The sequence below is a fragment of the Pseudochaenichthys georgianus genome, chromosome 9, assembly GCF_902827115.2.
Source record: "Pseudochaenichthys georgianus chromosome 9, fPseGeo1.2, whole genome shotgun sequence".
NCBI classification, from domain to species: Eukaryota; Metazoa; Chordata; class Actinopteri; order Perciformes; family Channichthyidae; genus Pseudochaenichthys; species Pseudochaenichthys georgianus.
The window spans coordinates 20558020-20584612 of NC_047511.1; the positions used below are offsets into that span (position 1 = coordinate 20558020).

Genomic DNA, 26593 nt, shown 5'->3' on the forward strand with positions numbered 1-26593 from the left:
TTACGCCTCTGGCTCGGCGCAGGGGATATTTGGCCGCAGGAGGAGGGAGAGCAGGTCTGTAGAGAGCACCTGCTGTAATGGCGCCGTTACGCGCGGTAGCCTACCACTTACACTTCACACCAGAAAAAACCGTTAGTCGGCACCAATTCAGTCTCCGAGGACGCCATCGCTCCCTGGAGACCAAATAAGTGCATTTGATTGGGCCAAAACTACGAGGCCGCGGCATGGAGAGACACAAACCGGGAGAATTTCGTCTATATTAGCTCTAAATCAAACCACGAACACCCAGTCCTGCAGAGCTGAGCTGATGAAGATGCAAAGAGACATGAAGGTGTTCGGTGCTGGGTGCCCAAACCAAATGAGCCAACAAGGGAGGAGGGCAGCAGGAAACAGAAAGGTATGACATTCTTCTCTTTAGAATGATGCACACACAGCTCTTGACAGTGGTGTCAACATATACTTTATATACCTGCAGGATAATATGGTGCCAAGAAGCAGCAGTCCAATCAATGTGTACGTCGAGCTCCCGTGCATCATTGAACAAGGTATGTGCATCTCTGTTTAACTTCATGCACTTCCTTAACACGTGTACTTATAATCAGGTGCTCGATCGAGAGTTCACTCATGGATCATCCCTTCTTTTGTTACAGCTTTATCCACAATCGCATGGAATGATTTGGAAGACTGTGCGTCTGTGGTGAGAAGGCAGAGTGACTCCCTCTGCTCTCAGGTGACGAAAAACATAGTAAATAGTATCAGAAATAAATGTGTTATTGTTATTTAGAAACCTTGTGGTTTTGTGACACCTCATTTATCATCGCATTTACACATCGATCATCCAGAGAAGGGTGATAAATCAGATGCAGATCTGCAGCAGGATACGTCTGTTAATGTTTGACACGATGTGCTGGAATTATGCACGAATGAGATTGTAGTTTGCTCATGACACGCAGACTACCGCTAATTGTCCGGACCTCCCATATTTTGTTCACATGCTGCCTCTTTGCCACAGCTCAACACTAAAATCACAACACGCGACGGAACACTTACCGAAATGACGAGCTATAGGCCTACATGTTCTGCCATACCGCCACATTACCCTGCTTGGTCGTGGTGGGACTTTCAGGTTAGGGGCATGAATGATTTCTCTGTCGACTATGTGTTTAATTTACAATTTGTCATTTAATCGTACATTTCAATTGCCAACAGGTAAATGAATCTGATGCAGATGACCACGATTTTGGAGATTATGCACTGGATTTCATGGCAGGTAAGCAAAGCAAATAGTGTGTGGAGATGCAGCATTTATATATAATCCTAAATATGTGCTATTGTATTTTCATCTTAATCCTCAACATTATTATTATCGTATTTTTAACATTGAGGAAATCCTTAAAATTCTCCCATGTTGACCGAAGCCCTGTGTGTTTATCTGTCAGATTCTCCTGCCACGCTGGAGAGCAATCTGTCTCCAGCTGAACTGGTGCCATTTCAGGGATGTGTCATACCTCTCCTCACCCCTCAGCAGTATTTCTCTCCAGAGGACAGTCTGAGCCACTCTTTCACAGAAGCGAGCGACCCATCTGTCCAAGATGGAGCTCCCTGGCAAGGCATCGCCCAGTGCCAAGGCAGGGCGTTCGGAGACTCTATGGAAGTCAACAATCAGGTAAAACTTCACTGTGACAACTATATGCTCCTTTACTTGATAACTGTGGTGCACATGATAAGGTAATAGTGATATGTGATTTGTGTTATGGTGGATCTAAATGGTAATATGTTAGATTTGTTGGATGATTACACATAATGAACATAATGAAATAAATCAATTGACAGATTTCTACTCAATCATGGTCCTTCTGTTGTGTAAAGACTTGATGCCAGGACAAGAGACTATTCTTTTTTTATTTTTCCCAGTTGGTTGAAATGTGTTTACAGGAGAGTTTGTGTAAACCAGCAATGAGCAAATGTTATGATTACAATTACATAAAAAAACATCAATAAGGCAAAACACAACAAAATGCATATACATTGGTTATGCACAATTAAGTAAAGCCCTCTGTTTGAGTAATGACTCCCTTCAGCATGACTCAACATATTTGTCTGTGTGCCTGCAGCTCCACGAGACTCTACACCGGCAACAAGAAGAGATTGACTGCCTTCAGGAGAGAAACCTTCACCTCAGACAGCTGGCCAGCCGAGCTAAGCACCTGGCCTCAGTGCTTGAGGTGAGTTCATGGCTGAGACAAGCACAGCCAAACACCCTTTGCACAGTTTCATCCTGGACCCATGTTTAACCCCTTATGTATGAATTCATCTCTATATACGTGTGTCTTCAGAAACTGATGACAGTCAGGGACCAAAGAGAACAACCTTGTGGTGATAAAACTACACTGAGTCCCTGTAAGCGTCAACGACTGGATGAAGGATATGACACCGAGTCTTCTGACACAGTGGAGGACATGCTGAGGGACGTCAGCACACGCTGCAATGCCGTCCTGCACAACGCTGCTACTGGAACAAGACTGCCACAGGAATCAGAGACAATACACATGTTTGGTGCATTCTCAGGCCTAAAGACTTCTATATCAAAAGACAATAGCATGACGATGGATGCATCAGAGCTTCAAGAGAGTGTCTCATCCTTCAGAACGTCTGTGAGAGAACACAGCACCATAAGGACTCAGGTGTTTCCTCATGGACGTGCTTTCACTTCGAGGACTCAGCTAGGAGGATATCGGTTCCGCTGGCTTCCCAACGACAGCTGAAATGATGGTTAAAAGATATAAAATTACATCCATTAATGTTTCTAATTAGTGATGGAAGGAAGTGTGGGTGGCAGTTACTGTTAATGCCTAACTTATAATCTATAGGGAGATCTGTAAATGATTCAATGTCTTTCTCAGACAGATTTGGCCTGTCAGCCAATCAGTCAGCTGCTGCCTGACAAAGGAAATGATCCTGCCACAGCTTTTGTTTTCATTGTGTTTCTGTTTACACCACTCAAAATGTTATAATCGAGCCAAACAATGCAGCAATTCAATTTTTTCTACACTTCACAACATGTTTTGTCTTGAAAAATAACAAATGATTTTATACGTTTTGAAATAAAAGTTTTGTATTATAAAGCTGCATTGGAGGGATTTTTACCACAGAAGGAGGTGATGTTCAAACAAATGGAAAGAAACTGTTTTCAATGTGAACTTACCTTGTTTGAGCAGTGAAGCAAATATGACCCTGTGACCTTAAGGACTTCCTTTCCTATTGTCTGTGTCTGGGTGACTGTGTGGTCTGAAAAAGGGCACATGTCATGATGCATTGCAGCTAACATCCTTGTTTACATCATTCGTTCTGGAAAGAAAAATGTCTTCTGAATTCATGACTTCTAAATCTTGTTGGCAACAGGTGTATAAAAAGTATTCCCCATGAGAAAGGTTCACAAAAACGTTGATTATAAATCATAATTTTGATAGCTAAAGAAAATAAGAGGAAATCAAGACATGAAGAAGAGATTCAATTATTTTAAGAGTATGTGACCTTCTGACCTCTGGTATATGTAGGCTGCATGATCCTTCTCTAACCTTACGGTTGAGGGCATTAGCTGTACAACAAATGGGATGGTGCGAGGCGGGCCAATCCAGAGGATAATGTCGAACCTCAGGTAAAACACCTGTTTAAACTCCCCAAACCTGAGCCTTTTTACTTTCGAGCATGAAGGCAGCACTGCAGCCCTGGGCTGGCAACACTTGACAGATACTGTCATGAAATAGGATGTGACAACATAAACAAAGATAAGAAGAGCCTGATAAGAGTGTGTGGCCTGATCTATCTGAATTAAGATACAGCTTATGTCAGAAGAAAGTAATTTGAAAGCTGAATGACTGATTGATTAAACTGTGCAACATGTAGCAGTTTGGTTTATAGGCTATTGAAAACAACTGTGTACGCCCTGAAGTACTCAGCTCTTACAAATACCACAGTGTAAGAAGGTTCTTCAATCAAATAGTGATCAAATAAGATAACACAAGGATTAGCAGCCATTTACATACCAATATTAAAGCATTCATGCTTAACTTCCCATTTCAGTTTAATATATATAAAAATACTGTATATATATTGAGGCTTTACTTTATTGTGGCAGCTGACAAAGGGGTTATTTTGCTTTGTGAATTATTAAGATCTTATCGTGATCAATATAATTAAATTGTACCATCATAATTGTATTTATTTAACTGAATCTTTGAAGTTATAATATAAAAACGTATACTAAAGTATTAAAAAGTGCAATGTTTCATTCTGAATTGTAGCTATAAGTACCTGAAAATGCTATGGCTATACTGTTAAGTAGGCCAACCTTCCAAAATCGAGGTACAATGGTCTGACTAACCCTGACCACGCTGGTTGACCCCAGACCTGATTATCGTTAACCATTTAACTCCCAGCTGCCAACGTAAATCACACTGGACGCTTGTTGTCATACCTCAAACCTTCACACCCAGGCGCTCCTTGAGCCACTTTTTTTTTCTGCAAACAGCTCCGTGTGTCACTGACCAGCAGCGCCGGGGAGAGCGGGCAGGCCGGCCTTTGTTAAACTGGTTGTGACACATTTGACCGGTTAAGCTACCGCCAAACTGCGGGGGACAATAAGGGAGGGGAAAGGAAAATACACACACAATGAGTTTCTAAGGTGATTGAAGCCAAACCTAGCGGGATTGGTTACCATTCAGACAAAGTCCCGCGGGAAACATATTAATATTAGTTTTTCTGTGGAGGGAGGGATGTTGTTGACTGCTCAAGGTCTCTAGGCAAATATAACTGAAAAAATATATATTTAAAGTCATACAATGACGAAAACATGCCTATGGATATGGGCAATTAAGACAAACAAACTGCCTAACACACACAAATAAAGCAGCATAAGTGTTGTCTGATTATATTAAACAGCACTATAAGATTGTTTATAAAAGCAATACTTTTTAATAAATGTATGATCAATCTAGATGTGAATAATGCCCTTTAACATTATACATTGATCTGTGTGGATAAACTTAAGGTGGGACGATTTCAAAAGTAGAATTATGTGATGTGTATCTGTTATGACTGCATTGTGGTTGACTGTTGAAGTAGCTCTGATGGATGTGCGTGTGCTGCTTAATGCACGCACCTGTCGCACAGTCAGGCTCGAGCCCGGTGTGGGCGCATATGGAAGTGGCAGGTGGCGCGAACGTGCGTTCCTCGCGCCGTTCAGCCCACTTAGCGCCAGAGCAGATCATCATTAAAACGTGTGGCCCGCGGACACACAGCCTTTTCCCGCAAATACAGATGATTGTAAAAGAATAGTTCCATGTCTATCCAAAACATACTAATTTACCTGAATGCTTTATTTATTTTGTTGGTGTTTTTATTCTGAAAAGTTACACATATTTGTATTGTTAAGTAAAATGTTATGCCACTTTATACTTGTACCTTATAATTGCAGTTAAATTGTAATAAAACAAAAATATTTATTCACGAATTTTATAAAATAAATGCCATTTGCAACCTATAAACTGCTAAAATGTCTATAATTTGTTAAGACAAAATAAACAATACTAGAATATACTGTTACTAAATTATTTATTTATTTTTCCCTGCCCATTATTGAGGAAAATCTTATTTTTAAAAGGCCTATAGCCTTTACATTCCTTCGTATTTCCGTTAAATATTTTATCTCGATTCATGCTTTAAATGACTTGTGATTGAAATGTCTCATATCTTAGCCATCAATGTATTTCCCTTATAATAATACCAACTCATGAATCATTATTTTTCTCACGACATACATCTGGCAGTTAGGTTATAATCTGTAGAGGTTGACAGTCCTAAAGAAATAAATGTGTCCTTGTCCGGGTCATTAACTGATAACATGTTGCCGCCTCCACCTTGAAAACATTACCGCGTTGTTCTTTTTCAATGTGTCTATTGGTATCCAGTAGAAACCAGGACGCGGAGGGAATCCCTGACAAGAACTGATTAAAAACAAACTCAAACCTGAAGCGCCAATAGCAGAGCAGAGGAAGGGGCTTCCCGCTCCACCGTGCGCCCGGGGAGAGTATTTAGGAGCAGTCCGTCCAGGAGAGCAGCAGCAGGTGCACCAGGCAGGACAGAGGACCAGAGACAGGAGGGACTGCTGCTTTACGCAAAGTCATTACAACTGGAAATGAAGCCAGCAAGTGAAGAAGCGAAAGACTGGGTGAGTACAAAATAATATAAAAATAGCCTGATACATAAGCTATGTCCTTAATCACATTATGCTCTGTTGCTACCAGGCAACCCCTTAAAACACAGGGCTCTAAACACAGGGCGGTGTCTGAAATTAAGCTTTGCTTTTAAATATTGATTAAAAAAACACATTGACTGTGATCCATTGTATATTACAATGATCCACGACTTTATTAATAATGGATTGAAAAACAAACAGATTTCACCTAAAGAAAGTTAATCGAAAGATATTGTTTTAGCATCACCTTGACGAAAGTATTCTTGTTTTTATAACCAGGACAATATGAGAAGAATGCTGCGAGATTTTGTCGGAAAGAGAAGCCATTGTCCCTTCAAGGTAAGAGGGGAAATGTTGAAGAAATGTGCATTAAAAGGTTACATGTTGTGGCAGCCTCTGATCTGGTGGTGACAGTGTGGCAGTGTACTGCTGCTGGCTGTGCTATCTGACTGACAGCTGTCAGCTACACTCCTCACTGCTGCTGCAACTCAACTCAAACATCACACCTCATTCACCGGGGAAATGAAAAGTCAACAGCCGGGTAAAGGTTGGAGGCGACTGAATGAAAAAACCCTGAATTGGACATTCAGCACAATGTCAAAACATTCAACTCAACATCACTTCAATTTAGTCAAATCTGTTCATTTGCATTTACAGCAGGATGATTGGGGAGTGGTGGCTGGTCGGGAGGCAGTGTAATGTTAGCTGATGTTGCTTTCAACAGCTCACACTGCTCTGCTACCTTAACAGTTACATTTGACTACGTCTATCACTTGTTCCCTGAACGCTCATGCACTTTATGTTAGCAGATCAGGATTGTAGGAAGCTTTGCACAGAAGAGGATGTCCAATATGGAATGTTGGTATTTTTATGCTTGAGCTTCTGGAATACAATGAGCTAGAAATAAATGATTAAGGAAGATAAAAAAAGAAAAATGCTCATATTGTGGGTGGTTGGTAGGCAGTGTCTTGTTAGCTGGTTTGTTCTTTGCGTGCCAGCTTACCTGCTGCTGCCCTCCAACTTTCCATTCAAACCCACACCAACAAGCCAGGAGATGCTGCAATTAACATGTACTTCAATTTTAAACAGCAAGTTGGGATTCAAAGTTGCAGGTGTTGATTTATGTGACTTATACCAGACATTCAAAAAAACTGTTTTAAGTAATGTCAAATAACAAAATCACCTTTAGAATACAAAATAGCAGTGACACTATGCATTTCTATTGCAATACTTGCAAGTTGGCATCCTACTTGGCATCAACATTCTGCATTTAAAATGTGGATGTATTTAAACTGAACAAAGTATCTTCAGCTCGTCAATCAATTAACTATGATGACGTAGTCCTATCACATTACGTCATCATGGGCGATTTACAATTTGTGGTCTCAAATCAGTCAAAAATCGGCTAAAAAGTTATGCTTCACCTAAGAATTTGATTTTAATGTAAACATTTGAAAAAGATGGCACAAAAAGGCAAACTGAACATTTGAGAAATCAAACACTTCAATGGCTAAGCAATCCTTTGGCTGCAGCAGTGGTCATTATAAGGAATGTTCATCATGATTGTCATTATTAACCGATGTTTCCCACGCACCAACACACACTCCAACTACCTTTGAATGACTGAAAATTGATATTTTCATTCGGCAAGTTTCTGGAGCCAGACTTCACTAACCACCCTCACTGTAGCAGCTCAGCGTTCAGTCATTCCTTGCTATCAAAGCAAAGGGAACACAGGCACAACACACTTAGATGTGTCCCGTATCCATCTCCATCATAGCTCCACCCGTTTCTTTACGATGATTTCTCGCACCAATGCCGTGGCCTCTTCTCGAACGCTCTCTATGGGCTCGTCTGTTCGCCAGAATCGGACCACGTTACCCTCTGGATTTACTAGAAACTTCCAGAAGTTCCACCTGGGACTTTTCTGCACAGAATCTGAAACACAACACATTAGTATGCACTCATTAATGGTGCATCTAACCTAAATATAAGCAAGGAACTCTGATGACGCTCTTCCCTGTCCAGTGCTTCTTATTAATAAACTGTCAAATATAGATAATTGCTCCTGATTATGTCACACTGACTTAATTTAATGTTGTAAAGTATCAAATAAAATCACACCTCATAACAGCAACTTTGCCATATAAGTAATTGTTCTCAACTCAAGACACTTCATTGCATTGATTCAAAAATCAAAGATAATAAAGTGACAGCTACTACAATATAAACGGTTTGACAAATCATGGTATTATCGTAAGGTCGATATAACTGATCAAATTCACACACTGAATAATCAGTACAGTTTGACATAGATCTCTCTGAAGTGAATGGAATATACAATGAGTAGCTGCTTTATTATTATCTATTATTACAATAAATTAAACATGTATACAAATTAATATTAAGCCTGAGTCTATTTAGTTTTTATAAATAGGTAGCAAATATTACATTTCAATAACCTCAGAAGTTCACAGGCTAGTTTTCCAGATGTTCTTTAAGATGCACGCACGACTACATATAAACTTAACCATTAGGTTTTCCCTATGAGGAAGGCAGCATAAATATGTTTTAGTTGTATATTTAGTTTGGGACATGACAGTTATCTATAGAAGTCAGGTGTTAAAACTTGTTGCAGCTTCATAATGCAAAGGCTTCCATTATAAACTGAATACTATTGACCCTACTAAAATTGAGTTGCAGCCATGGGTCATTGTGTTGCAGTGAAAGTAAGCTCCAGATTGCACTTCCTGCCAGACAGCTGGTAGGGTCAGTCCATAAATCATTCAATTATCATCTTAACCCAAATAAAATAAAATAAAAATGTGATGTGATGTGACAGATGTGGTTATGCCCACCTGTGAGGAATTTGAAGGCAGGGTCCGCCTCGGAGCCCATTATTTTGATCCTGCTGAAGAAGGGGAAGGTGACTCCGTAGGTGGACTTGGCAAAAGCCTCGATGTCCCGGCTGGTCCCGGGCTCAGTGTCCCCGAACTGACCGCAGGGGAAGGCCAGCACGTTGAAGTGAGAGGTGCCCAGCTCCCGGTGCAGCTCCTGCAATGAGAGGTAGTTCATTTCCGTCTGCTCGCTGAGACTCGCCACGTTTACAACCAGAGACGCCTGTACAGGAGAAACCACGGTGTAACTGTTATGTGCGAAAACTACAATTTCAATGAAAAACACAACAAACTGACACTGGATAACTTAGAGTTTGCACAGATGTTGTCTCAAACTGAAATGACTGGTGATGATGTGGACTTACTTTCCCTCGGTACTTCTCCAGAGACACCGTCCTCCCCTTCGCGTCTTTCACCTCAAACGAGTAAAAATCAGTTGGTTTCCTCGGCTTCACAAGCTGAGTCTGCAGGAGAAACAAACACCCGACCCCGACTGTCATGCTCAATAAAACCGTCAACTTTTTCGCATTTGGGTTGGAGGACTTTGTACGGTAGCCCCCTAAGGCCTCCATCTTGGAGGGGGAAGAACAAACCGAGAAGGTAGCGGGGGCTCCTGCATAAAGTCTCCGGGCGGACCAGGGGAAAAGGAACACAGATTTAAGTTATAAAACACTAGCACGATACCGGAAGCCAACAATACCATTCCAAATAAGAACAGTAAACGTGATCCACTCAAAAAGCATCAGTTGTAAGTGCCATTGTAAAGGTAATGCGTTTCCATTGCGACATTAAACCTCTCAATCCAAAATAGTATTTTCATGATTCCGTGTGGTATTTGCATCGTTTCCCCTAAAATATGAAAAATCATTTCATTTTCATTATTAACACAATTTTGCAACTCTTTTTAGTAGGGTGTTCCGAGTAAGATACAGCTGAACATTAGGTTAGTTATGTAGGCTACATTGATATATTAAATAGGCGTAAAGAAGAAATTAAACAAATCAATAGCTCTAAAAGTTAAATTATGTGCTTACAATAATGTGTTATAAAGGGTCGCCGAAAAGCTGATGCTTATAACCTGACTGCGCCTCCCAGCGTGAGTAGCCTTCTTATTTCTTCTTCTTACACTATATAATTCGCAATTAAAAGGCATTTACCATGCTTTTACTTGGAAACGTAACCGGACGTCATGTTGTGAACACTGCCAGCTTAACACTAGTAAAGTTGTGGTATTTTGAGTTTGCAGAGGTAGGAAGTTGGTGTCAGTTTGCAGTATTTGAGATGTTTAAGACTCGCATTTATTTCTGTTAAAATCATGCATATGTTTCTGTCTCTCCAGGGACCAAACGATGGCCATCACGTCTCGTACAGGCGGTTCAGGAGAAGGATCATCCAGAGGAGCAGCAGTGAGGGTCCAGCTGCGAGCACACCTCTGGCCACTGGGGGGCAGAGGGAGCCCAGGTTTGATCTGGAGGCAGTCTGCCAGAGACTGGAGCTGGACTCCCCTCCGAGAGACCATGAACCAGCAAAGAGACACCTGCAGGGAAACCTTCATGGTATTATTCAAACCCCAAGCTAAGAATGTATAAAACACACACAAATACTTATATCAGCTTCTTCCCCCCTGCTATTGGCCTCACAAACAAGGCCCATTGACACTGACTTGTATCCACCCCACAAACGTTATGCATTACAAAACTGTGAGCCATGTTGATGCTCAGCTCTCTGAATATATTTTTACACAATTCTGCACAGCCCTCCCCTTTAAAATATAATACACTGTAGTTTGTCACATAGTCATTGTCCTTGTTTTAGGTCCAGAGGCCCAAATGTTTGTTTAGGGCAACACACACACACACTCATGTATCCACTCTTTGTTGTTTTCACCATTATGTTTATCGGTCTCAAATGGAGTGTGGATTCCGAGCAGCATTGTTTGGTGCTTTTATGTTTTCTGATATCATCTTTCCTATTCAGAGACAGAGCTGGCAGGAGGCGTATCACACTGTGGCGGTGTCACATATCCAAACACACAACACACCTTCACTGCCAGGAGATGGACTGCTACGGAGAATGCCCCAGAGCAGGTTTGTTTAAGGAACTTGCAGTGGCGGTTCTAGACCAATTTGACTGGGGGGGGCACTGGGGGGCCAGTTATTTTCTGAGGGGGGCACAATAAATGCAGGACGAAAAAGAGAACTAGAGAGTATGAAGTAATTGCGTATAAGAAAACAATGCAATACAGTTATTGGTATTTGTTTCAGTACACTTATTTATTTCAGATATATCTTATAGTTATTACTGTTAGCTTCAGCTTAAGTTATAGTACAATTTTTGCACTAACACCATATCATATTTATATAAAAATAAAGGCAATGAACAGTTACATCTCTACTTTACATCTACAATTACACGGATACAATAGTTTAACTCACCTTCAATTATCGTGGTAGTCTCTCGAAACGTAGGTTTTTCAGTCTTTCTTGGATGCAACAGCCTCTGATGATCCGAGATGAAAAGTGTTTGTTTTTCGCGCGCTTCAGCCGGACAGTGAAAGTGAGTGCACCGCTCTAATGGGTCCTGAGTGCACCGCTCTAATGGGTCTGACTAGAATGACGAATAACGTTAGTTCCGCCTATTCCGTCATTCAATAAATCGTGTAATAAATCCTACATTTTAAAATGTTTTCACTTTTTTCACTTTTCATTTTTAGGGGGTCCACAGGGGGGTCAGAGGTCAGTGTTAGGGGGCACTGCCCCCCCATGGCCCCCCTAGAACCGCCCCTGGGAACTTGTACCACTGGAGTTTGATGTTTACATGTTTTCAGTGGGTTGTGAGACTTTTTAACCTATACTTTAAAAGGTTCTATGTAAATAAAGTTATACATATAATGTTGGATTTATTATATCAATGGAAATGTTGAAAAGTGAGCAACAAGGCAGGAACCCTAACAATGAAAGTTATTTGGAAGCTTCAGTTAAAAATGGCAAAAACAAACGTTGTTTTTTTGCTAAATTGATTGAGGTGGAGAAGCCATGAGATCACTAGGTAAAACAAAAAAAGACTGTAAAAGACTAAATATTGTAATAATTCTTACTTTTCTTTTGCAGGGATTGGTCTGGAGAGCAGCAATTCATGAACATGGAAATGTTCAACAGGCTGGTACAGCATGCATTTTTTCTTTGTCTTTCACTACATTCCTACAGCACTTCAAGGTCTACAAAAAGTTCTGATCTGAATGACTTGTAGGGCGATTTATGCTGTCATACCAGTAAACAAGAAACGTGCAGAAAGGATTTTAAGAGACTGTGTGCAGCCTGTGGGAGGTCTGTTTATGTTCCTGTTTACTGATATCATTGTATCTGTACATGATCACTAGTCCATCTTGTCGAGCAGTGGTTCCCAACCTTTTTTCCCAAGAGCCCCCCCAAATGACTCCTGTTGGAAGTTGCGCACCCCCCCCCCTCCACACACACACACACACACACACACACACACACACACACACACACACACACACACACACACACACACACACACACACACACACACACACACACACACACACACACACACACACACACACACACACACACACACACACACACACACACACACACACACACACACACACACACACACACACACACACACACACAGGGGGGGGGGCGAAACAGCGGTAATTAAAGTTTAAAAGTCTCAAAAATGCTACAACTACTGTCACAAACTAGATGAATGTGAAGTATTTTGTTAAAGGAGGATGAAAGCGTAATTAAGGAGCACTATTGGAGTGACTTGGTTATTGGACTCAGGATTAATTCATTTGGATTCCCGCTGTATGAAGAAATTAAAGGACGGCGTGAAAGTGGAAACAATTCACAAAGTGATTAAACTGTTTAAAACACATGCTCAAAGTAAGCCGGATTTTGCGCATGTGTTTATGTGGATTCAAAAGTCGTAAATAATGTACAAAATGGAGGAGACCGATCTGGTCGGAGCAACTGTGACAAATAATCCAACTGAAACCGGCATGGACAAGGACTATGTTTTTAAAAATGCGCTTATCCAGAAAAGCCCGGTTTGGACACTTTACGGGCAGAAGAAACATTTCTATTAAAGAAAGAATTATACATTTCTGTCTTTGTATGCCTTTAATAGCTACTAACTTGAATTGTTATTCAAATTAATTAATCAATTATTTTTTATATTTTATTGTAATGTAGAGACAAGGCTTTTAGTGACAATCATGTATTGCTTTACAATTATATGTAAAAAAAATAAAAAAGTAAAACATGTTTAAAAAAAAAAAAGTCTAAATATGATATTTGGCCTCAAATCATCTGAGGCCTGGCACCCCCCTGCGATCTTGGGGCCCCCCCCCCAAGGGGTGCGCGCCCCCCAGGTTGGGAACCACTGTTGTAGAGCTTATGAAGTGATTCGATTTCAGTGAGTGAAAATAAATGCAATGGACATTATCAGCAGTAAATCAAAGTAAAATGCTTTGGGTGTGAAACTGTGTGTGTGTGTGTTTTTTTTTTATGTAATATTTTTCCATGCAGGTTCTGATGAGAGGACACATGCTTTGCAGCCATTTGCTGTTCTGGACAGTACTTCTGTCAGTCAGTGTGGAAAGTCAGTGCTGAAGTTGGCGACACCGTCACTGCTGAACGACTACTGTAAGAAAACATACTAATCCTGCGAAGAAAACTAAGCTGTTCTGTCTCTGTATTTAAATTATAACGCTTGTGTTATTATTTCCTAAAACACTAAGACTGTAGTTTTTAGCAAATTATAGGAGGAAATAGTGTATTTGTTGAGGTACTATTTGTAACGGTGGATTAGCACATGGTTCGCCAGTGAGTTTTCACTTCACTTTGGCCCAAATAAACTGTCATACGTCAGTTAGCATTAAAGACACTTCAAGTTTAAGCAACAGTATGAGCTTAACACATATGACCACTTTTAGGCTATCATAATAAGAAAGAATAAAGTCGCCAACATTTACTACTACTACTCTTGCCAATATGAGGACTTTTTTTAAACATGATATACACCCTCAAGTTGGGAAATAAAAACAATACAACAGTTAAACCAGTAAACACAATGTGAAAAATTAAAAAGGGAACTTTTAGTGTCTGGTCTAAATTATCTGATGGTGTGTCAATCAGCAGTTAAGTTTGTCAGTATTACTCCTCAGTAGCCTTTCTCTCTTTTTTCCATCTTTTCCCTTCAGACACTAATCTTCTCGACTGCAGTTGTGATGGTATAATTGCTTTAGCACTGGGCTCTTCTGTTTACCTCTGGAATTCAGAAACTCGTGCTCTGGTGGGACATTTGGCCCCGAGTCCACAACCAGGACAAGCGTACCTTCAGACCATCTCGTGTCTGAGCTGGAGCAGAGATGGCAGAACTCTCTGCATCGGCACCAGGCGAGGGGAGATGCAGGTAAATGCCTTGGAGCTTAAAGTAAATGAGTACATTTGGCTTAGAAACTGGTTTGCACAAATGGTGGTCTGGGGGGCCTGTGTGAGGGGAGGTGTCACACCAAGTTGAATCAGCAGAATGACTGTTTGTGGTGTCTCTTTGACGTTTTAGTTGTGGGATGTTGAACAAAAGAAGAGTATGAGGCGTCTGTGGTCACATCAGTCTGTGGTCATGGCTCTTTCTTGGAAACAGCAGTTACTCAGCAGGTGTGTGTTTTAAGTACCCAAAATGAAAGTTAAGGACTGCAAAATAACGTATTATCTTCAAACTCCAATAAAGAAGGAATGACATTCGTATTCAAATCTAAACTGTTTTAATGTTTAAGCAAAACGAAAAGTAGCTGTTGTAAAAAAGGGAATCACAGTCTATATCAATATGAAGTGTGTAGTATTCACGCGTTAATGACAGTTTCTACAACCCTACAGTGGCTCAGTTCTTGGGCATATCCATCACCTCGACCCTCGGGCTCCTTCACCTCTCGTGGGTGCCGTTGTCCAGAAGGAGGCGATTTGCAGCCTCCAGTGGGCCCCAGGAGAGGACTGTCTGGCCAGCGGCTCCACAGAGGGCCTCCTCTGTATATGGGACGGAGACATCGCAGGGGTCACGAGGTCACACCAGCCAATCACTACGATGACACAGCCCAGCGCTGTAAAGGTCAGTGTAAGCTAAACTCCTGCCTGTCAGATGGGAGGAGAAGCCTGATTATTGTAGTGCTTTTAATATTTAGTAATTCATTTAGATCAATGTGAGTTGTATTTTGTAACTTTGACAGTGGTATTGGACTGTTCACTGTAAAAAAAAGAAAAAGAAAGAAAAAGGCTTGTATATAATGTTGTAAAACAATAAAACATGAATACTTTTTATTTACACTGTATCTTATCTACCTAATGACATAGGGACGGAGGACACATCTTCATACACTTTTATAATACAATGATGACTACAAGTCAACAGCCATACTAGTGGCTCTCTGGTGCTTAAACCCAAAAGTTAATGGCCGGTTGTTTAATAAGCTCAAAATGGCAATGTAACCATTCTAACGTTTAGCAGGTAATGTTTTATGTGTTTTCCAACTTCATTTTGTATGATTGTATGATAACATTGCAAGTATTTGGCCATAAAGTATTGGAAATTGAAATGTTGGAGTGATAGTATCACGAGACAAAACGTCATAAGACAACCAATGTTAATATAATGTATCCTTATGGATTCATAAATGTCTGTACCAAATGTCATAGTTGCAACTTGCAAAAGAATACCTGCATCATTTACAGGTGGAAGACGGGTTTGACACAATCACACTTGTATATTGTCAGCAACTGTGTGTTCTGCTGTATGATTTGAGGATGACTAATAATAGCTTGTGCAAACTTGAGCACCATGCTGCTACTGTAGGTAAAGGATGTTGTTGTTACAGAGGTTTCAAAAACACAGTTGCAACCATTCGATAGTTGGTCTGCTTAAACAACCAGACAATCCGCTGACCTTTGTGTGTGCTTTCTTATATCTTGTGTTTGTATGTTAAGGCAATGGGATGGTGTCCATGGCAGAGAAAGATGATTGCCACCGGAGGCGGATTGAAAGATGGAGAGCTGAGAATCTGGGACACAGATTTGGGGACATGTGTGACATCAGCTAACACAAAGTCTCAGGTACTTAACTCTCAATGTGTAGCAATTGACTGGGTATAAATATTGGACAGACTGTTTTTAATGGCTGAAATTGCAGATCTGTTCTCTACGTTGGGCTGAAAAGAAGAGATATCTGGTCACAGGTCACGGTCTGCCTCATCACCAAGTCACCTGCTGGTCGTCAGAGTTTCCCTCCCTCAGCCCCCTCTACCAGCTCAGAGGTGAGAGAATATGAAATATGATTAATGTGCAATAACATCCATAAACACATTCACAACAGCCACATAGGAATACATGTATTGCATCAGATGCTGAGTAATATAGCAGCATTAGTGTGACAGTTGGACCTGCAGCTCTGTCATCTATGGCTGAGATATTTAAGAGCCATTTTGAGTCATTCATATCCTGGGTTTCCAGTCAATGTGAAATTTGAAAACCATTCTTTTAAAATCCAATAAAGATTCTTTTGAATTTCTTTGTTTTCTAAATGTTAATTAATTGTGTTATTTATCAACTTATCTGTTTGTGATTTATAGCCTGAAAATCTTTGAGCTGCCAGTCTGTTTCACTTCATTATTCAGTTGCACTTTATGTTCATTTTGGCGTTTTTTTGTTCAGAAACCAATCAGTAGTAACTGACATTTCTGGTATGAATTTTCACATCAATTGAAGATATTAGGCATTCTTTGAAACTACTTTAAAAAGGTATAATGTTCCAAACTACACAGTGATTTACTGTTAAGTGAATGCATCTTTGCATTGATGGCTGCTAAAATGTTGTACTATGTGACACAAATTATGACATGCAATTGAAACCAGACGTAACCCCTGTTTATCATATGGGAAATAATGTATTTAGATGTCCTAGTTTAATACCGTTTATGATTTTTTTTCAGCTCATTCTGATCGAGTCTTGCACTTGGCCATAAACTCTGACAGCACTCCGATTTTCTCTGCTGGAGCAGACCAGCGCTTTCACATCTGGGATATGTAAATATTGACGTCACCAAAAAATGGACATAATGGTGGTTGGCAGGTGGTTGGACCTGTCTCAAACGTTCTCTTCTTATTCACATCGTGTCAAGAATTCACATTTCCTGTTCCCTTTCCTGAATCCATCACAATAAGAAGCTGGCAAACCACAATCAAACCAAGATGGTTCATACCTCACAATTTAAGGGTAGAATAAAACACTTGGAAGATATTCTCATTCTATACAATATATTCCTATCTTTTTTTCATTTTCCAGATACCAAATATGGATACCAGGGCAGTTATGTGATAATATTACAGATAATATACCAAAACAGGCTGCTGCTGAGGAGCGCAGTCCAAAGTCAAATACTTTGCACATTAAACATTTTCTGTTATGTATTCATGTAACTTGTGACAAATTAAATGTAATGTTTGTTCCATGTTTCTTTTCTTTGTTGCCTACACTTAAATGGTTACCTCCAGTCCTTAGATATGCAACTCGATAAAAAATAGTTATAAAGAACAATTTAAATTAAGGCTGGGTTTATTCTTTTCTCTATTTATCTGGCTTATGTGTTTTAACTTGACATTTGATGATGATGTGTGTAACTTCCTATGTGGAGTGGATACTCTTACTGCCATCACTTTTACTACTTCATTTTAGCCAACAGTTAAATTAATTGCGCATTTTACAAGACAATAGATGCAAATAAAGGTACTCTTCGCATAGACCTGTGGGTTGAAAGCTTGGATGGTAAAAGTATGCATGCAACTAGACAAGACATCAGAGAAGTGTGGTTAAGACTTCCTTTTAAATGTTCACATGCACAAGTTTTTCACAAGATAATGCACCATGTGAGGTTTGTCACCACAGATGTCTGAGGACTGTACCACAGGTTATAATACAATGATACAGATTGTCATATAGGATTTCTAGAAAGGGTTAATTTGCGAAAAACACCATCAGTGTCTGCCTAGAAACTTTTTTTAAAAAGTGTAAAAACTATACTTTAAACTCCAGGCTTATGAATCATGACATGCAATGCCAGTATGTAATGGAGGCAAAGTCTCAGCTACGTTTGAGTAGAGTCTAATTATTGGCGTATTTCTTAAAATGCTTTTAGCTCCCTCCAGTAATAGACACAGGGCCAAGGTCTTCATTAAAATACAGGGTTTCTTTTCATACCAACCCAACCTGTGAGAACTGGGTTGAAGAACAGATAGAAATTGAAAGTAAACAATAAATAAATATGTATAAGCGATGAATTCCGCCAAACTACACAATAAACGCCACGCAGCTAACGCATAGGATGTAGCACACGCTAACACAGCTAACACATAGCATGTAGCATGTAGCACACGCTAATAATAATAATTATAATGGGTTTAATTTATAACGCACTTCATATCTGAGTTCAGATCCCGAAATGCTACAAGCAGTTAGCATGGAACAAAAATAAAAACAGTACACAACAAGGTATAATGAATTAAAAGCAGTAAAAAACAAACCAAAAAATAAATAAATAAAAGGGTAGTAATAAATAAGATGAAAGGTCTAAGAAAAGGCTCTATTTAATAGATGGGTTTTGAGGCCTTTTTTTAAAGCCTCCACGGTCTGTGGTGCTCTCATGTGCTCGGGGAGAGCATTCCACAGTCTGGGAGCAGCCGAGCAGAAAGCCCGGTCTCCCATAGTACGGAGCTTGGTCCTGGGGGGTTTGAGGAGGTTATTGCTGGAGCGAGAGGTCCGCAAGGAAGTATGAGGGGTGAGGAGTTGGAGTTCCTTGAGGTAGGGGGGGGGGGGGGGGGGGCTGTTCCATGGATACACTGGTGGGTGAGGAGGGAGACCTTGTATTCAATCATCAGTTCTACGGGGAGCCAGTGTAGTGTTTTAAGGATGGGGGTGATATGACATGGCTACAGCTAACGCATAGCATGTAGAACGTAGAATACGCTAACACACCATAGCATTCATACAAACACACAAAGCACTTGCAAGACACACACAGTTGCTTAAGCAATAAGTTAACATCCATCATAGGCTGCTCATAATTTAGAGGGGCTGATACTGCATATTGTTTCCTTCATAATATTATTTTCCATCCAAAAGACAGCTCACACCGTGCTACATTTCTCTGGTGTCCCGATATAAACACGTGTTAAACAAAATACCGTAACATAGTTCCATCTCTATTAAAATTGTACCTTAAAGGTACGAACCAAAATCAGTGCTGTATTACGAACAAACAGGGAAAGTGCTAGTGTAGCCTCGCAGTGGCGAAACTGTGGTGCGCTTTCACTGTAGGTGCGCCACGTTTGGGGGTGCGGGTGCTAGTGGAGCCTCGCAGATGGGGGTGCTGCAGCCCCCTCTGGACCCCCCCTTCCCGCGTCCATGATTGTTGTGGTGATAATTGTGGGGGAGTGGTTGAAGTCTATCAGCTAGAAAGTTACTTGGCAGTTTACGCTTACATATTTTTACTGATTAAATAAATTATATATAACTTGAGCTTTAGAGGTACTAGAAAATTGACTTTAATAATAATAATAATAGATGTATTTTGTTAGCGCTTTTACAGGTGCTCAAATACGCTTTACAGATATAGTGAAAAGAAAAGAAAGGAACAACAAATAAATATATAGTTAAAGTTAAAGTCAAATAATACAAAAACAATCACACATTAAAAGCCAGATTGAAGCGGTGAGTTTTTTGAAGGAGGTGAGGTCAGTGCAGTCTCTGATGGGTTGTGGGAGTGAGTTCCAGAGGGAGGGGGCAACGACGGAGAAGGCTCTGTCCCCCCAGGTCCGGTGAATGTTGTGGGAGGGGATGGATAGGAGGTTGGCTTCTGATGAGCGGAGGCAGTGGGAAGGGGTGTGGTGGTGCAGCAGGTCTGTGAGGTAGGGGGGGGCCTGATTGTTGAGGGCTTTGTGAGTAATGAGGAGGACTTTGAAGTTGATTATTTGACGGACGGGAGCCAGTAGAGGTTCTGGAGGACGGGAGTGATGTGGTCTCGGGAGTGGGTGAGGAGGCGGGCAGCAGAGTTCTGGATATATTGGATTTTATTGAGGAGGTTCGATGGTATGCCGTAGAGGATGCTATGGCAGTAGTCGAGTCGTGATGTGATAAATGCATGAATCAGGGTTTCAGCAGCAGAGTAGGAGAGTCATGGGCGGAGACGGGTAATGTTTTTGAGGTGGAAAAAGGCAGTCCTGGTGATGTGATTGATGTGGTGGTTGAATTTGAGCTGACTGTCGAAGATGACTCCGAGGTTGCGGATGTGAGGAGGGGGGGGGGGATAGAGTGTGGCTGTCAATGGTGAAGTTGACATTCTGGATGGCTTTGGTACGGGATGGGGGACCAATGATGATGATGATGATGATGATGTCTGATTTGGCACTGTTCAGTTGAAGATAGTTTGTTTGCATCCATGCTTTTATTTCTGAGAGACAGTTGGTGAGAGTGGAGTGTGTTGTGGGGGTGATGGTTTTTGTTGAGATATAAAGTTGGATTTCACCGGCGTAGCAGTGAAATTGAAGGTTGTGGCGACTAATTATTTTTGCCAAGGGGGAGCATGTAGAGGATGAAGAGGAGGGGGCCAAGCACCGAACCCTGGGGGACGCCTTAGGACAGAGGAGCAGAGGAGGAGGTGCAATTGTTGATGTTGATAAACTGATGTCTGTTGGTGAGGTATGGATTTCAGCCAGGAGAGTGCAGTGTCGGTGATGTTGAGTGATGATTCGATGAGGGACAGCAGGATGGCGTGGTTGATGGTGTTGAATGAGGTCGAGGAGGATGAGGATGTTCAGGTTGCCGGAGGAGAGGAGGAGGTCGTTTGTGATTTTCAGAAGAGCTGTTTCTGTGCTGTGTTTTGATCGGAAACCGGATTGAAATGGCTCAAAGAGATCATTGGAGCTGAGGTGGGATTTAAGTTGTGAGGCAACGACACGTTCAAGTATTTTTGACAGAAAAGGGAGATTTGAGATGGGCCGGAAGTTGGACATGATTTCAGGTGTGAGTCCAGGTCTTTTGAGAATGGATGTGACAGCAGCCAGTTTGAGAGAGGGGGGAACTGATCCAGACCTGAGGGAGGAGTTAATGATGGTGGCGATGAGTTGGGAGATGGCAGGGAGGCTCTCTTTAACAAATTTGGAGGGCATTGGGTCAAGTGTGCAGGTGGAGTTAATTCCTGAAGTCATGAAGTCGGACAGTTGCATGGGGTCAGTGTCACAGGGGAGAAGTGGAACAGGGGCTGTGAGGTGAAGGGGGGGAGCCAGGAGGGGAGGTGGGGGGTGCTGCTGAGGGTGTCAGATTGCTGTAAATGTTGCTGATTTTGGTTTGGAAAAACGAGAGGAAGGAGTTGCACTGTTCGGTGGTGAAGGATGAGGTGGCATTGTCACAGGGTTTGAGAAGTTTGCTGATGGTGGAGAACAGACGCTTGGGGTTGCTGGAGCCAGACTGAATTAGTTGAGTAGTAATTAGTAGTAATTAGACCGGGCTGCTTTGAGTGTGTTACTGTACTGCTGGAGATAGTCTTTGTAGATGTGAAGATGGACTGTTAGTGCGGTTTTCTTGTGTTGGCGTTCAAGTTGACGTGTCCTTGATTTCATTTGGCGGAGTTCGGGGGTATACTAGGGGGCGGAGTGTATGAAAGAGAAATGTTCAGTTCATTGAGACAGAAGGAGAGGGTGCTGTTATAATAGTCCACAAGTTCAGATGGGTTTTCAGAAAGTTGGGGGGGGGAGACAGACATCTTGCAGGTAATGGAGGCAGTGATTGCTGAAGGTGAGATGGATTTTTTGAGATTTCTGTAGGTTATTGTACGTTTTTGCTTTTCGGCGGGGATGGGGATGTTGATGTCCATGATAATGGCCAGGTGATCAGAGATGTGGAGATTGAGGCTGGACAGATGATGGATGGTGAGACCAGTGGAGCAGACCAAGTCCAGGATGTGACCACGGCTGTGTGTTGGGAAGTTGTTAGAGATTTTGAGGGACAACTGGTCCGCTTTCCAAATCTCCGCGCGTCCCTAACAAGCTGGTTATCATACAGGAAGGAATCCAGAACATATAAGTATCCGTTAAAACAATAATCTATTTTAATGGTAATATAACAATGCAATACAATCAATACATTACCATACAAAGCCATATCATATCATATGCGTAATGTCAGGAGTATGCCTTAAGGTTGCAAAAAATAGGCATCCAATTATTTTTATAGTTAACTCTTCCTCTGAGTTATGTCTTATTGGTCATGTGTCTTTAGTGTCACTTTAGACAACATATTCCACTTTCTGATGAATTCCTTTGAATCATTTTTAACACACACTCATCACTGTAGCTGAAACGCTTGACAACAGCCTCCAGTTTTAGCTGAGGCGGTGGTCCCACATCGTGAACATCACCCTGATGATGTGACCTGCTTCACGTAAATAAAAAGCCTTCACCACGCAGACTGTCACATGCTAATGATGAGTGGGAAATGACAAAACTGTTACCACAGGCTTCTAAATGAAGACCGAACACACCAATTCTCATGTCTTGCTTGCGTCCATTCTGCTGACTCATGCATTTCCAAGGTCAGACCACATCCTTCAACTGCAACACATAAATACGAGGGTTTGCTTCAAGGTAATGTTGAAGAGCATTCACCGTCACATCAGAGAGAGATAAGGAAAATGTTGTGCCCAAGGGATTTCATTGTTTTTATCTCGTGTGTGGTCCTTCTCATTGTCCAATCATGTGAGTAAAACATTATTTGTATTGCAGGCATTTACTTTGTGATATCTACCTCACTCATGTAAGCATGCAGAATGCATAGTAAGTAATGTGTTACTTTCAATATTACAGTGCAGCTGAGGCAGAGTGTTGCAATTTATTTGGTTTACCATTTATTGATTCATTTCTACACTTTTTTCAAAATTATTGAACTGTTCTTATTGAATTATTGTTCTCTTTAAGGTCATGGTTCTGAGATTATTGGAGGGAAAGAAGTGGCTCCCCACTCTCTGCCTTTCATGGCTCTGATGCAGCCTCCGTACTGTGGAGGGACACTCATCCATCCAAAATGGGTCCTGACTGCTGCCCACTGTAAAAAGTAAGAGCATGATACAAAAATTCCTATACACTAAAACTATTGTATAACCTATACTGATGATATATGTTTTATATAATATTATAATGATTTTCATCTCAATGAAGAAATGATTCTGCACTTTGGTAAAACAGTCAAAGTTAACCTGAAATACTATTCATGGTAAAAAAAGAAAAGAAAAAGGAAACTACTGTTGGTTCATTTTCCATTTCTGATAGCAACTCTTGAACACCCACAAATAACAGACACATGAGTCCAACACAGACGTAAACAACATACTTCAAGACAGAGACTGAAAGGTTGTGAGAATAGGATTGCCCAAGTATTGGATAAAAAAGCAGATTTATAAAAGCAAGTATGAATTTAGGGCTATCGAAGATACATTTTAAGATGGATTTTAAACTCTTTTTTCTGCTTTCGCAGCTTTACGAAAGTGATTCTGGGAGTGCACTCAATCAAAGGAGATGTAAAAGATTCCAGGCAGGTCCGCAAGGTGAAAAGTTTTCCTCATCCCTGTTATGATGCAACAGAACACATCAATGACCTCATGCTGCTCAAGGTAAGTTGTAATCACAAGTAACCAAGTTGAAGCAAAGGTGCAAAATATGCAATCTTGGAAACAGTTAAAGATGATTCAGGAGCATATTTCGTTGAACTTAATATATGCTTTTTGGTTTGGCAAGGCAGGAGAGCCTGTCTTGTTTGTTTTGTCTTTCTAACCAAGTGCAATAAAACTTGTTTTAACTTGAAGGAAGTATATTTAGCGAAAGTGGAATCATTTTCAAGCTTTAATAGGTTGCTATAAGTACAATGACACCAACATAGGGAAATGGTACAAAACATTAAAAAAAGAAAGACAAAGAGCATTAATTTCATAAGCCTTACATTTCTGAAAGACAACATACAGCTGGTCAGCATCAAACTTTTTTTTTTTATCTCAGCTTGAAAAACCGGTGAAGCAAACCAAGACGGTGAAATGTCTCCCGTTGGGGGACACCATCAAATATCCAGCAGCTGGCACCAGCTGTCTGGTGGCTGGATGGGGAAAAACAAACAACATCGCCAAGACTGTTTCAGATGTCCTGAGGTCTGTCAATGTGACCGTGATCGATAGAATGGAGTGCAACTCTCCTAAGCATTACAACCTGAAGCCTTTTATCACCAGGGGCCAGATATGTGCTGGTTCAGTCGTGAAAGAGGTGGCTGATACCTGTGGGGTGAGTGCATTTCGATTTTTTTGTAAAGGAAACATACTGCCTATCACCCCTTAACTCATGTGTATGTGTCTTAATATATAATGTTGTATATTTATTATCTCTCCAGGGGGATTCAGGAGGCCCACTGTTGTGCAATGGAGCCCTGGTTGGTGTCACTTCTTTTGGAAAGAATTGTGGCATGAAAAAATTCCCGGGTGTGTACTCTTTTCTCTCAGAAAAACAAATAATCTGGATCAAGAAGACAATGAAAAAGTCTGAAATATAATCAGCCCAGTTCGTTAACGTCTATTTATGTGCTAATAGTATGCTACGTTCATTTCATCCTCCTACTGTAAAAGGAAGACATTTACATTATATGTTTTCTTGAGGGATTTTTCTAAATCTATGTAGAAAAGCGCTATATTTTCTTCAGGGGAAAGCAAAACTCCAAAGCAATCCGCCAACCAGACAGATTCAGAAGCTTAAATAGACTATAACTCAAGTCATATGGATATATTTTATAATTAGGTTGATTCTCAGGCATGTCCCTTTTTTTCCTCGTCATTACAACTGCATGAAAACCCAAAACCAATTATATTTATTCTTAGACATCCATATATCTTTCTTTCTTATTTTCAAGATCAAGATTGAGATTCAAGGCTTTTATTGTCATTTGTACATAGCTATGTCAATGAAAATCTTAGGTCACAGGCTCCTCCAACGGTGCAACATATTCGTAATTTTGTATTACTATTATAATAGGTTTCCATTACAGAAGCTCCTGTAGTTTCACACGTTCATGGCATCAAAGATTTGTGTTTCAGTTCTCTGTTCTCTGGTTGTGTGAGCTCTGTGTCTAAATAAAAAAAATGTTGATGTTTCAGTAAGCATGACAGCACATGTTTGTGTTTTCCTCTCTTGCTGCTCTTGAGGTTGTCTGTCATAATGCCGAAACGCTTCCTGCATGAGACAATTACAGTAATGTCAATGCAGAGAACATGGAGTTCTTAACTATAAAGAAAAAAAAAGCTCTGCTGATGGTGCACTTACTTAGACCACACCACAAGAGACAAATTCACACAGAGTATCTTAAGACCCCCACAGGAAACGTTCAAAAAAGGACGCATGAGTCTTGCAACATGCCTTCCTTCAAATGCAGTGAACACATAATAAATATGTCCACATCCAGCAAAAGGAAATATTTGCTGTGGTAATCAAAGTGTGCACAGTCATATTTCGAAAGGATTGATCATCTGCTTCTGTGTCTTTTTTATCTTAAACACTGTTGTTCTCTTTTATTGCTGTGGGCTGAAATCATTATGTGCTCCCCTAAATTCTTGTGGGTTTATCGTTTCACACACAAATCAGCAGAGTCATACACCCGGCCGTTATGACCTGCGAATGACTGCAAATGTTGCACTGACGCTCAGTTTTCATCACCAGGTGGTGCTCTCTACTGCATTTAGTGATGCAGTCATTCTAGTCTTTACAACAGTTCAGTGGAAATGGTTAAATCTAGTATCTAACTTACAATTGATACAAAACTGATGCAAAAAGTTAAAGGCAATACACATCCGTGGTTGCATTTAATACAACCACATTAACAATAAAGGTTTTTTTAAATCATTTTAAAATGACTGAAAAGTAATTAATAAGCATACAAATGCAAAGACATTTTATTGTATCGTGTTAACATGCTGACATGTGCTTAATTGCACTAAGTACAATCTAGCGAATGAAACTACAGCTTCGCTGATATTTGGTTATAAACCAAAGTTTTAAACTAATTAAAATTAAACTGATAAAGACGCCATAGGAAAATTGTTATATTTCATCCTGAGAAAAACATAAGAATGTGTATTCCAAATGTCAGAGCAATCCATGAAACAGTTCAGAAAGTCAAAGGATCATCATTTTTCATTCATCCTCTGGGCTCCATGAATGTCTGAAGCTAATTTAATGGACATTGATCCAATAGTTGTGAGGATATTTCAGTTTCTAACAAATTGTCGGGCCGACTGACTTTGCCCTCCAAGGAGCCACATTGCAAGCATGCCTGAATTAAT

At 40.6% G+C, this 26593-nt stretch overlaps 4 protein-coding genes across 5 annotated transcripts; 3 read left to right on the plus strand and 1 right to left on the minus strand.

The window, feature by feature from the left end:
• Positions 1 to 313: 313 nt before the first annotated feature.
• On the plus strand, positions 314 to 6058 carry mcidas (multiciliate differentiation and DNA synthesis associated cell cycle protein). Its single transcript, XM_034090268.2, has 8 exons — positions 314 to 397; positions 476 to 545; positions 651 to 730; positions 1210 to 1270; positions 1440 to 1666; positions 2115 to 2225; positions 2337 to 2772; positions 5970 to 6058. Exons 1-7 carry the CDS (start codon positions 314 to 316, stop codon positions 2763 to 2765), a joined length of 1062 nt encoding a protein of 353 aa, XP_033946159.1. The 3' UTR covers positions 2766 to 2772; positions 5970 to 6058.
• Positions 6059 to 6145: 87 nt separating this feature from the next.
• LOC117453093 (cell division cycle protein 20 homolog B-like) lies at positions 6146 to 17569 on the plus strand. The gene is made up of 12 exons (XM_034091959.2): positions 6146 to 6229; positions 6536 to 6595; positions 10493 to 10709; positions 11131 to 11240; positions 12264 to 12315; positions 13713 to 13829; positions 14387 to 14598; positions 14749 to 14843; positions 15063 to 15291; positions 16164 to 16289; positions 16366 to 16489; positions 17165 to 17569. Exons 1-12 carry the CDS (start codon positions 6197 to 6199, stop codon positions 17260 to 17262), a joined length of 1473 nt encoding a protein of 490 aa, XP_033947850.1. The 5' UTR covers positions 6146 to 6196; the 3' UTR covers positions 17263 to 17569.
• Positions 7676 to 9794, minus strand: gpx8 (glutathione peroxidase 8 (putative)). 2 transcript variants are annotated; one of them, XM_034091961.1, is made up of 3 exons: positions 9519 to 9794; positions 9115 to 9310; positions 7676 to 8194 (listed from the first exon to the last, which is right to left on the minus strand). In XM_034091961.1, the coding sequence occupies exons 1-3, from the start codon at positions 9723 to 9725 to the stop codon at positions 8031 to 8033; spliced, it is 567 nt and encodes a 188-aa protein (XP_033947852.1). In that variant the 5' UTR covers positions 9726 to 9794; the 3' UTR covers positions 7676 to 8030. The 2 variants fall into 2 exon arrangements, with proteins under 2 accessions (XP_033947852.1, XP_033947851.1); XM_034091960.1 differs by having other exon boundaries at positions 9115 to 9376.
• A 5326-nt stretch (positions 17570 to 22895) lies between the features above and the next one.
• Positions 22896 to 25410, plus strand: LOC117452926 (granzyme A-like). Its single transcript, XM_034091747.2, has 5 exons — positions 22896 to 22979; positions 23199 to 23334; positions 23755 to 23890; positions 24273 to 24548; positions 24655 to 25410. The coding sequence occupies exons 1-5, from the start codon at positions 22916 to 22918 to the stop codon at positions 24811 to 24813; spliced, it is 771 nt and encodes a 256-aa protein (XP_033947638.1). The 5' UTR covers positions 22896 to 22915; the 3' UTR covers positions 24814 to 25410.
• Positions 25411 to 26593: the final 1183 nt, after the last annotated feature.